This window comes from Apus apus, chromosome 4 (assembly GCF_020740795.1).
Source record: "Apus apus isolate bApuApu2 chromosome 4, bApuApu2.pri.cur, whole genome shotgun sequence".
NCBI lineage: Eukaryota > Metazoa > Chordata > Aves > Apodiformes > Apodidae > Apus > Apus apus.
Window position 1 is genome coordinate 19,268,473 of NC_067285.1, and position 13,158 is coordinate 19,281,630.

Here is a 13,158-nt window from a genome sequence, read left to right on the forward strand (position 1 = left end):
CCACCGCCTGCCTGCCCGCTTGTTATCTATTGGCTTCTGTCTTTCAGAAATTATTTTCAAGCACCTCGCTGGCGCTGACAGCAAAGGTGCCGTCCTACCGCAGCGCTCGCTGCCACAGAGGCGGCGGTGACATGTGTCTCCAATCAGCGGCTGTTCGCTAATTATTTTAGATCCTTTTCCCTCTACGTTTTAAAGACCGGGGAAGGCCCACGTTAGAAGAATGCAGCGTCCCCTCACGAGAGTTCCCCCTGCATCCAGACCCCTGGCACTGCTCTCGCTCCCCGCTGCAGCCCTGCTCCGCCACCCCCGGGCCGCAGCTCCTCACCCCCGGACCCAGGGATTGGCCCGGCGCAGGCGGCATCAGCGGCAGCGTGAGGGGGGGGAGGCCGCCCCCATTCTCCCTCCTCCCTCCCCGGCCCCACCGCCCCCTCGCCCCGGTGCGGCAGGGCCGACCGGGAGACCCAGACGCAGGCAGCGACCGAGCCGCCGCCGCTCCGCACCCGGCCGCCCCGCACCATCCCCCCGATGGCCGGCCGCCTGACCTGCTGCCTCCTGCTGTGGGCCCTGAGCTATGGGGGCTGCCGCTCGCCTGCTGGGGAGGGCACCGACAGCCAGCCCGCCTGCCCCGTCCAGTCGACGGCCGCCCGGGACTCGTCCTCCCGCGGCCCCGACCCCCGCAGGGGCTCTTCGCCGCCCCCTGCGCTGGGCAGCATCGCGCAGGACATGGTAGCTGTCCACATGCTTAAGCTCTACGAGAAGTACAACCGAGAAGGGAGCCGTCCCGGCGACGGCAACACGGTCCGCAGCTTCAAAGCCAGGCCGGGTAAGACGGGCCGAGCGAGAGGGGCACCGCCGGAGCCCCCTCGCTCCTCTTTCGCTTTAAAGTGACGGGTTTGCGCCGAGGTTGTCATTGATTGCGGGGGGTGTCAGGCTGGGTGAATACTGCGGAGACCCTTGCTAACTACATGTGCACGGTGTCGCCCCTCTGCTCTGCGGAGGTCTCCCACCTTCCCCGGCTTCACTGGCCCCATCCCCTCCCCCAAGAGCATCTAGCACGGCATTTCCCTTCACAAAGCCTCCGTGGCTACCAACGCAAACCATCAATCGGCAAAAGAAGCGCTATCCCCAGTGCACATCGCACTGGGTCGAAAGATATTTTCAGAGATACTTCGAGCACAAAACTAGTAGCGAGCGCTCCAGCCGAGAGTCCTCCCCTCCAGCTCCTCTCGCAGGCTCACGAGTTTCTGTTAGGAAGACTGCCGCCTACGGACCGCCTAACGCGGCTCGGGATCTTAAATTGTCTGCACTGCCTAAAACTAAGGAGACAGATGTTTGACCTCCGTCTTCCCAGATTTACTTGGCTTGATCATAAGGGTGGAAGAGCAGATATACTGTGTCAGAACACTTTATTATCCCAGTCTTGCTAAAAAATAAGGAGGCTTGCATACTCTAAATTTGCTATACTTTGCCAAGGAAACCCAAAATAGCTTTTCTGGAAAATGCCTTCCTTCCTTGATTAACTCTTACTAACTACTACTGACTATAACTAAGATCTTAGCTCTTAAGAATTATATCAGCTTCTAATATACAATTATTTTTTTACATAGCCAGCAATACTCATTTTTAATAGGCTCATTTGATAGACAAATTCAAAAATTGCTTTTGTAAGTTTCAGTCTATTTCTCCTACATTTAAAAGTCTCATGTATAGAATACAATGAAGCATACAGTGTTTTAGGGAATGGTTACTACAATATTGCACAATAACTCGTACTGTCTTGTGCACCCCAATGTAATTTCTAACCTATGCCAAATGTATTATTACAAAGTATTCACAGTCAAGGAGGAGAAGATCCCAATGAAAGGGTAAGTGGCTAACGAAAATGTCTAGAAATCTAGGAGTTAGGATGTCAAGCAATCACAGACATTTGGGAGAGAAATAAATTGTCATGCTCTAGATCATCAGCTAGAAGCTGCTAACAGGTTAGGAAGGAACTTCCACCGTGGATGGTTATTCCATAACCTCCTACTATCATTTTTACTTTTCTGCAAACTGAGCAGCTGATACTGGCTGCTACCTAAAGCCCTGGACCACAAGACTGGTTTGGCAAGAATGCAAAGATTGCACTATATTATTTTTCTTAATTTTTCAATTAATCTGCTGAACAAGTTACTTGCATAGAAGCAGTTTACATTTGGGTTTATAACACTAAAAGAGCAGCATTTTCTTCCCATAGACAGACTCTACTGAATAATTACAAACCAATATAATTTTGCTTATTTCTCAGATCGTGAAACCAAGTCAGAGATGCTTGGAAGTAACTTGTCTTTCCATGCAATGGAAATGAAACACACCTATGTCCAAAACCTTATCTCCTGTATGCCATCTGTGTACCTTCTGTACTGAATTCCATCTGTCCTGAGTAACACAGATTGAAAGCTGAAGCTCCCATGCCATGTTTTTTATGACAATAAATTGTGTTTTCCTTTGTAATTCATCAGCCTAGTAATGAATAGTCTGAAATGAACCACAGAATGACACAAATTGCAGAGTGGGAAAGAAGAGACTTATATGATGGTATGTTTTTCTTTTATGTCCTCCAAGAAATTCTAGTGTTTTCTTTTGAGAGAAGAATTAGGCATGTTCTTCTCCAACAAGACATGTGGAACATCTGTTCTTTAATAAAATATGAATGATAACTCTGATCCTATTGGAATAAGCAAAACAGACTAAATGTACAATAATTTCCATTCCATTATCCTAAGCAATAGACTTATTTCTTCTTTTAAACGTGTACCTTTCAGAAAATCTATAATGTTCTGTTCCTATGCTGCAGCTTAAATTTGTTAGGGGACACTTGAGCATCAGCGTTAGTTACAGTTGTCAAAATGTGGGCTCCAGAGGTGCAAACTTTCAGTCCCAACTTAGTTTGCTCCTGTGTCATATGCATTATGGGATGCTCCTCAACTACACAATTGTATTGCCATCCTACATAACCCTTACATATAGATGGTGTTGACAGCGATATTGAGTATGTAATATTTCTCCATAGTCAATGTGAGCACTTGTTATATATATGCATGTGCTATTTGCATGTGTCCCAGATAGAACTTCATGTTTTTCTAGCAGTACTTCCAACTTCAGGAAGAGTGCTTCATAAATACCTGATCACCTATCACCTGCATGTGTTGATATGAGTACATTATTGCTCTAATAAGGAGCTGAGAGAGAGTCTATGAACTAATTTCTCAAGTTCTTTTTTTCTTTAGGTGCTTTACAGCTTTCAGAGAACTTTGTACTTGTATAAAATAGCACCAATTGACTGAGGTTACACAGTCAAGTCATAAGTGGTTTGTGGCCAAATACAAAATACTAAGTTAATGTCCATCTTCATCTAGATTGCCTGCTGCCTAGGCCATGAAACTTCCACATAAATTGACTCTTGCAGCTCAGACTTATTGCCTGAACATCATCCATCCTCTGCTAAATGAAGCAAATGCCTTGGTGAATAGTCAAAAATACCAGCCATTTAATTAAGACTATCATAATGCATATGTGCAAGAAAATTACATCAAGATTACCCAAGGAAGTGTAATTCTGGCCTCTAGAGCCTTGCTTTAATGTAATTTCAGATCTTAAAATATTTTAAATTAGGCTCTCTGCATATTTCATTCTCACAAATATGTTATCAGAAATGCCATGTAAATCTGTTTTGCTAATCTTCACATACTGCAATGTAACACAGTTCTGTGTGAATTACCTACTAAAGACTCATATTTTCTTTCTTTGGACACTTGCCTTTTTTTTTTTTTTTCTCTACCAATCTCTTTCATGTATCAGCCACAGATCTTGCTTGTATTCCTAATTTTAAACTTTCTACAGTGATCAGAGGTAGATAAAAACAGTAAAATATTAATAGCTTTAGTGTATGTATCTAGTACAATTCAACTCAGAGTAGACCTGGGAAATGTTTGCTTGATAGGTTATTAAAAGCCTGAGTGACCTGATACAATATGATAAATATGATAATGCTCCATCCAAAACTTAAGACTCTGTACAGCTCACGTGGGGATAGGTAGTGAATAGACTTCTTTTTTTTTTCTTAAAATACGGCTTCTGAAATGAACAAGCATTACAAATACACTGGCATTCTAAAGGATTATTATTCTCCACCTTGGTCTGAAAAACAGTCTTGTGAAATTTCTATGCTTCAAAGACTTGAAAAGAATCTAAACTCTTCATTTTTTTTCATAGTATGAACACCTGTGCGTAAGAGTAGTGTTGATTAAAAGTTTACTGATAGAAATCCTGTCCTGAAGAGACAGAAACAAAGCAGTTCTCATCATGGAATACTGTTTCTGTTAGCCTCTTCACCACCTATGAAACCAGTACAGATTGTTCCACTACACTGAATCAGGAAAAAAATGCAGATGGTGTAGATGAAAATTCCATACTTGAACATTTCTACTTTCAGACTGTGTGGGCCTGGCATTAATGAACATTCTAATCTGCAATGGTTTAGTCCATAGGCCTTCTATACAGCATGAACTGGAAGACAGCAAGCACCAATTTAGTGAGATGCAGAACTACTAATTTCAATCTTTCAAATGAAACTTTGCTTAAAAGGAAGAAAATTCTGACAGGTGGCAGTTCTGCCTTTCTGTTGTTGCCAAAATCTCTGTGACTCATCATCCACAGCACGTTAGAAAAGAAACCTAAGTATTTCTGGGAAGACTGGCTGCTGGGTTTGTTTCGTTTTGCATGGTTTTGTTGTTTTTTCTTCCTGCTGCCAGAGAATTTCCAGGTATGCCAAGATGGGCTGCCAGGGGATTTGTCCTGGGATAACTAAAGATGCAGATTTACCCACTGTAGTCCTTTAATGTATGCTAAGTACCAGTCTAAGCTTGGGAAAACAGGAATCACTTCTTGGCTCTACCACCACTTCCCTGTATACTCTTGAGCTATTAAAAAAAAAGGCAGCTTTTCACAGTGATAGACTGGGAAGGCATGGTCTTTGATTCTGGAATTACATTTTAACACACTAAGAGAGGTTTCTGGTGTTTAAATAAACACGGTGTAAACACTTCTTAGTGTAAAATTGTTCATTTTCCTTGAGAGGAGGGTAGACGTAACCTGAACACAAATTGTTCAACTAGCTACAAAGAAGCTATATCAAATGGAGTTTGAATTTTAAGAGTCAACTCCTATTCAAGAGTAGTTCTCACTAACTTCAAGCAGATCAAAACACAAGTCCCCTACACGATGTATACTTGAAAGAGGATTGCTCATAAAAGCTACAGGCCCCAGAATGTGCTGTACTGCTAACCTCCAGCCCCCTTGTGAAATGCCTCTTGTGCACTATTTACAGATTATGAACTTCATATGCTGTTGCCCAGAGTTGGCACCAAGACATCATTCAGGAATCTTTGCCGTCAGCTTTAGATTAGACCGTTCTGCATATTAACTGTAATATTAACTGTAAACCTGGTTTTCAGCTGTTAGATCCTAAGTAAGGTACCATTTCTGAGCTCTGCCACCAGCAAATTTGATAGCTTCTGTGAGCTTCATTATGTTATAAGGGAAATACAAGTGAGGATTGTTTTTCTTGTCTGCCTGGAATGAAAGGTAGTCTGAAACTGAAATTCTCTGGGAAGAGTTATACCCCTGACAGGCCTGATATTGTTGTAATATTGCTATTAAATATTGTCATGTTTTTTTTCCTCATCTTACTCACCATGGTTTTAAGCTGAAGTGACAAGCTCACTATACTAACTGATTTGAAGGGGGTGAGAAGCAAATTTTGTAAATCCACTTATATAGGAATAAGAGTTTCACTACTATTTTTGGTCTCAGATATTTACCCACATTCCCCTTGCTCTCTTGCAGAATTCTTGACCCAGAAGCCATTGTACTGCTTCAATCTAACATCCATGCAGGATTCAGAGATGATCCTTGCTGCCACTTTTCACTTCTACACTGACAAACGCCCTCGGCACCGAGAAGTGTTTTGTAAGCGGTCCAAGAACTCATCCTGCCGCCTCCTTCACACACCTGCGATCCTGCGACTCAATCTCATTTTCCAAAGCATTCATCAGAATTCCGCCTATGGACTAGTAAAAGGGAATATCACTATGTTTCTTCAAAGACGAGGAGCTTGGCATGCAAAGGACATTTCACACATCATAAAAGAATCAAAACTCGCTGGAGAGCTCATTCTCTGTGCTGAACTTGACTCTAGGGAGAAATACCAGGGCTTCCCTGAACAGGTCACCAGTCATTTACCTTATATACTAGTTTATGCCAATGATCTTGCAATCTCTGAACCTAACAGTGTGGCAGTCACCCTACAGCGTTATGATCCATTCCCTTCCAATGATGGGGATCCAAATGTATCCCCTAACGCTTCTACTGATACCCGAGTAAGGAGGGATACATACCTCTCTAGCTCTATTCAGAACAATGAGTTGCCAGAAGTAGATTATAACAACAATAAATACAACAAACATGACATATGGGAGAATGCCTACAAGTCCTTGAAACCAAAAGCCTCACGCAAAGACCGAAGGAGAAAAGGGCAAGAAAATGCAGAAACACTTACAAAGTCTCAGGTGCTTAATTTTGATGAGAAAACAATGAAGAAAGCAAGGCGAAAACAATGGAATGAGCCAAGGATTTGTTCAAGAAGATACATGAAAGTTGACTTTGCTGATATTGGCTGGAATGAATGGATCATATCTCCCAAATCATTTGATGCCTACTACTGTGCAGGGGCATGTGAATTTCCAATGCCCAAGGTAGTATGCCTTTTGTTGTTGCTAGTTTGCAAATAGTATTATCTGCTGTTCTGACTATCCAACTACTTCTTTAGTTAAATTTTCCTTTAGATTTTTACCACTTTCGCTGTTCCGTTGCCTTGTTCATCGTAAATAATTTAAGCAATATTGTTTCCATAAATTTATTAATCAGAGTGCAAGAAAGATTCCAAGTTTTCTTTTAATGTAATCTGAAGAATATGAAAAATGTCTTGGGTTTATCTTACAATTTCTCATATCTTGAAAGCATAACATAAAGACTTATGCAGGTTATTAAAATGTGTACACACACTAAATCATCAAACTACTCTGTTGTGGTAGCAGAAGTACGACGTATTATATGTTAATAATAAAATAAGGTATCAGAGTGTTTCTGAATTCCACTGGTAACACCTTAGAAGAAAAATGCAGAGTAGTGACACTGAGGTATTTTTAACTTTAAGAAACTGCTTGTCACTTTGAAAATAAGAATTCTAGTTAAGCTGACATTTGTGTCTCAGAATTCTCTGGTGCTTTTCTAATGTATTAAATTTTTAAAATTAAGATAATCCAGCTGGAACAATAAAGTTGATTTGCCTTATGTGGCTGAAAACACTTCACAGCTGTCTGTTAACACCCTAAAGCTGCTGTACAGAATTCCTCCTATAGAAGCAGTGTGAAATTTGGTAATCAAGAAGCAAATATGAACTCCTGCTCCAATGGAATTTTGATTTGGCCCACTCCCACTCACTTGCTCTATGGAAAGAAGCAGATATTTTGGCAATCCTTTGCAGCACAAGAATTATCAGCATTTTATAGGGCTTTCAGGTAATGAGGGAAGGGAGCATTCGAAGCACTGAATAACCTGCCTGTTTAAAAATGGTAACTATTTTGCAATTCTATCCACAAATGGCCTGATTATTTATTCTACTGACCTTTTTGCATGTGCTCACTCAGCACATAAATAATGGAAAGTATTTTACAGCAGAAAATTTCAAAACTCAGAGACAAGAATCTGCTCTACTTTGCATACAGGGACAACGATGTATGTTTGTGTTAAAATAAGTAGTATGATTTCAGGAAGAGTAGATTTGCAGGCTAGTTTAAGTCCAGGAACAATGAAAATCCAGACATCATGGTGCAGTGTACAAATCTCACCAGATGTTCTTGTTTAGCTGGCTGATGCTGAACCATGTATCCATAAATTGGTAAATGTTCTAGTAAAAACTGAAGCTTGCACAGCCTCACATACAACTTCACTTTTTTGTTGTGTACAGAGATTATGCAACACAATCACCATTTAACTTACCCAAAACAAAACACAGTCTGGGAATATGGGTCCTCTGCCTTAGACCCACAGTCTAATGCACCATTCATACATACCAAATGGAAAAAAATGGCTTCTTGTAAGCAAAACAGCATGATGCAAAAGCTGGCAGAACCAAAAGAGAGTGGATAGAGTTCATCCATTTCTTGCTGGAATAGTTATATAAGCTTCTATTGCTGACTTATTTAATGTCTTATCTAGAAATATTACTTGCTATATAATAAAGATTCCCTTGTAAATCAAAACCACTTGCTTTAGTTCCTTTTGATATTTGTTTTCTAGATAAATTAACGTGACTGCACTAGTATGTTGGTGCAGGAAAAAACAACAACAAAGAAACAAAAATCCCCAGAGAAATTTAAAACTAAACCACAGATACATAGATTCAGGTATTTTGGATTTGATACACTCTGATTTGGTTTGATTTGGAAGAGGTCTACTTTTTCTTAGGTTTGTGAAGGAAAAAAAAAAAAAAAAAAAGAGGCAGAATCACAGTTGTAATTTTTTACAATTACTATTTTGAAATAAACAGATAACTAGGACATCAGCATGAATAATCCTTCAGGTCAGAGCATAAGAATTGCTAAATATTATGGAGGGGAAAACAGCTTTTGTTCTTGCCTATATAGTCTAAATCAGGAGAGCATGCAGATGATCTTGGCACTCCTAAATCAAAGGCCAGATTAAGGCTATTCAGGAAGACAGTCAACCTGTGATAGATACCTTACTTCCAAGGCACCTTTTTAGAACTGTGGGGGTAGAATTATATACCTGGCATGTTGGAAATTATCACAGTGTATTACTATGTTTTTCCAAGTATTGGTACATCACTCTGCTCAGCTACTTTAAGAATTGCAAAACTTGATCTAGATACAAAACAGCTCTGGTACAAATCTTGTCACAAGTTCACCTACCTTACTGCTGGAATTCTTATTCCCTGAACTGTGAGGGAGAAGACTAGCTTATATGGTTAATAATCACTAGCTGCATTGCTGAGTTTGCTGGATAAATGCTAGTCCTATGTGTGATAGAAGTATGTGGGAAGGTCAAAAGTACTTTAAACCTGCTGTTCAATTGCCTTTTGGCTTCATCACCATCCTTTTATTTTATGAGGTCCAAAATATTCCTGAGCTAGGATATCCTAGAGGTTAAAAGCAGAACATAGCCTGCTGTATGTAACTTCGTAGCCAGCATTTAAAACATCGGCATTTCCTCAGTGCCATCATTACTGGGCATTCGTTCTTCAAGCTTTCCACTTTAGCACATCTGTACAAAGGCTAATGTAAAGCCTAGCTCATGATCACCGAACACTCCTGCCAGGTTTCCAGAAGAGCTGGAAAACTTGGAGCCTGGCTGAATGTAGGATGGCTGTGCTGTCTGGCTCTGCTGCAGATGTAGGGCTCAGGCAGCCAGATTCTGTACAGACTAATAGTCTATAATAAGCATTTTTCTTTATAAACATTTTTGTGCATAGTGTGTACACTTGCAGGCATTAGATACCTTATTATTGCTGTTGTCTTGGTAGACAGCTGCTCACACTAAACTTCGCTCACACCTGTTTGTGCCTTGCAGACATTAGATACTGCACAGTTAGAGAAGATCCTTGTAGGATCTTCTGCAGGTTCATACCCAGGAATCCTGTAAGTCAGTAACTGACACCGAAGGCAGTGATGACTGCATGAGGTCAACAAATTCTGTTTCAGTGTAGCACATTAGGATCTCTGACTGTTTCAAATAACAATATGAAATAATAAATGTGCTAAGAGCGCTTCAGGTTTTTCATAAAGGTTAAAGTAAGAACTTGATTCTAGAAGTTCTAGTTCTTTGAATTTCTAACTCTGCAGTTGCTTAAACACATGAAAGCTACTTCTGTCTCTCTCTTGCTGCCCAGATTTGTTGACATGGCCTGTGTGGGGAGAAACTTATTTCTACTTCACATAGCGGCTGTGAGACTAATTCACCGCTGCTTGTTTGCAGACAGCTTTGAAATCTAAAGATGACGAGTGGCATGGGAGAGCAAGCTATTGCTAATTATACCAACATATGCTAATTACAGAAAGGCACTTTCCAGGATGGGTCACTTGTGGAGATTTGGCTATAAGGATGCTGTCTCGAAGCCCTGAAAGATCAAGGATGGATTTCACAGTTTCTCCTTGTAATAGTTCAAAGAAAGTAAATTTAGTTAAGGAACATCTGAAAGCCTTAGTAGCAATTAATGTTTGGATCTTACTTGCTGATATGTTACACTTAGAGCAAATGTTTCAAAACTGAATTACCCTAAAAATAGCTCCTTTGTTATACCTATGGACTACACAACTTTTCATGTTGAAATGAAAAATCATGTAGTGCATATACTCAATTATGTATTTGAAAAACAGAGAATATATGAGGCATTATTCTTCTCACTTGAAGTATCTGAATCCATGTGGTGTGCAAAATCCTTATTTACTGTCCCACAGATGTAATTTTCCACCCAATACACAGCTATGTACCAATAGCAATGAAAGATTTTATGTGCCACATACCAGATCTGTTGCAGTAAGCTCTTGAAACTGTAGGAAAAAGCCTGATACAACACAATTTTCCTCTTGTTACTGTACTAATTTTCTGAGACAGTATTCAAGCATGGCAACTGAACAGGAGTCACTGAAGCTTCAGCCTCAGTGATGGGTTGCATGCCATACTATTGATTCATGTAATGGGAGCACACGCATTCCATACTATGCTGAGGCAATGACAGAGAAAAGCTGTCACTCCATCACTAGTAAACCTGTGCTTGGTTGTATGTACCTCAAGAAACAGAAATGGTGAAAACTGTTTAGCACTATTCAGCTGCTCAGACTATAAGCACTAAGTGTAGCTTGTGAATAAAGGCTAAAAAAAAAAAAAAGTTACTTTTAACTACTAAACAGTATACTATTTAGATACCTTGACTTTTTCCTTTTCTTATTCTCACTGCTGTTATGCCTCATAGCTTCCTCTACTTCTAAAATATTTTTCCTCGTGTTGTTTACTGCATCTAAAAATCAATAGTAGAAATAAAATTGTTGCTCAGTACCCTTGAACTGAGATGTAGAGACATATAGATGTAACGCTGTTGTGAAACCTCACTTCATACCTTTCCTGCTCTCACTGCCTTTTGTGCTCTTCTCCCACTTTGACACTAGCTCAGGGGGATGGGGGGAAGTCTAGGGAGGAAGGCAGAGGGAAGCAGAAAAGGCTGCAGGTATGAAGTACTTGCTTGTCATGGGGTTATGATCAGATAGGTTCTCTCAAGTTGTTTCACTGTTCTAGACTGACTTCCTCCTGTGGACTCTACTTCTGAAGTGGAGCACTCTGCTCTTTTCAAACAGAGTAATTACTACAGGGAAAAGTGACTAATTCCAGGTTAGCATACATGAGAAGAAATACTACTGGAACACAGGGATAGTTATTTTGGAAATTCCTAGAGTAGCCAATTTTCCAAGTCAGATGAGAGGTTAAGAAAATAAAAGATAACATCTTATGACTGAGAGCCACACGTTACTCCTTTTCTCCTCCATGCCTGCCTCCAACATCTAGCAGGTGCAATCTGAGACATTCTTTCTCCAAGCTACTGACTGCTGGCTGTGCCACCAGTGCCCTCCTCTGGTTTTATGAAGGCAGCATAAGGAACACAAAGCGTAGCCTCTGTAATGCAATCATATATATTCATTTTTTTTGAGAAACAGGGAACTGTAATTGTTGGGTTTTTTCCAAGTCCATCTGGAAAAGTAACTGCTCATGAATTATGCGATAACTGTTTCCTTCTCTGTTGCAGATTGTCCGGCCATCAAATCATGCTACAATCCAGAGCATCGTAAAAGCAGTAGGAATCATTCCTGGCATCCCAGAACCCTGCTGCGTTCCTGATAAAATGAACTCACTCAGTGTCCTGTTCTTGGATGAGAACAAAAATGTTGTTTTAAAGGTATATCCCAATATGTCGGTTGAAACTTGCGCCTGCCGATAAGCTCATACAAACGCATCTTTAATAAGATCTACACATCTGCCCAACTACAATGGGAAAGCTATAAATGGGAAATCCACTTGTGTTGATGAATGAATGCAAGTCTACAATTCCTCTACAGAAAGCATGCGGAGAGACTAAAACAATACACGTGCACACCTTGAAAGATGTGTCTTACCATCATTATTTGTCTTTCATATTCATCTCTCAGAAACTCAATAGTTTTACAAATACCTTCCTAACCCATATATCCAAGACACCTGGTGTTTAGCAAGAAATTTAAGTGTTAAGTTTTCCATAATCAAAGGACTAAAATATGTTTTTATATGCTACTTTTATGACCATTTTATCTCTTCAGTTAACTGAGAAGATGGGAAGTGAAACTGAAAAGTCAGGCTTATTTTAGAATATCACTTTTGTACAAAAGTCAAAATCTTTTGCCTAAAAAACTCATACTTTTAATCTGCATATTTATACTGAAAAATGCTGTAATAAAGAGCTTAAAATGTGTATTTTCTTCAGGATGCAAGTGTAATGCACTGCATAAACTTCCTATAAACAGTATGTTAATACAGCCATCTTTGGTTACCCCTCCCTAATATATAATTTGTTCAACAAAAGATATTCAATATCCCCCACTTCTGGGTTGCTTGAAAATTTCAGGTTATTAAATGCATTCTCTGAGTAACACATACAATATAGTAATATGTTGAAATACTAAAAATAAAATAACCAAGATTTATATTTTTGTAAATTATACTTTATATCCTCTAGATTGTTACATGCTTTTAACAAAAGCTAATAAACTAAATGTACAGTAGTATCTAAAAATAGTTGCATTGTCTTTCTATAAATGCACTCTTACATTCTGTAATTAGATGGAAACATGTAAATACTTGTTAAGCTTGTCATAATGCACCTCAATAGATTAAAGACAGAAGGGAATACTATGATCATATAGGCCAGCCTCCCGCATAGCACAGATCAAAGAACCTTGCCCAGTAGTTTCTGTACCATGCATTATGGAATTTTTGTTTTGAGCTTGGGAATGT

The 13,158-nt window shown here is 40.0% G+C and overlaps 1 protein-coding gene across 1 annotated transcript; it reads left to right on the forward strand.

The window, feature by feature from the left end:
* The first annotated feature begins 442 nt into the window (after positions 1-442).
* On the forward strand, positions 443-12,937 carry GDF10 (growth differentiation factor 10). The gene is made up of 3 exons (XM_051617818.1): positions 443-823; positions 5,887-6,794; positions 11,918-12,937. Exons 1-3 carry the CDS (start codon positions 526-528, stop codon positions 12,107-12,109), a joined length of 1,398 nt encoding a protein of 465 aa, XP_051473778.1. The 5' UTR covers positions 443-525; the 3' UTR covers positions 12,110-12,937.
* The last annotated feature ends 221 nt before the right edge of the window (positions 12,938-13,158 follow it).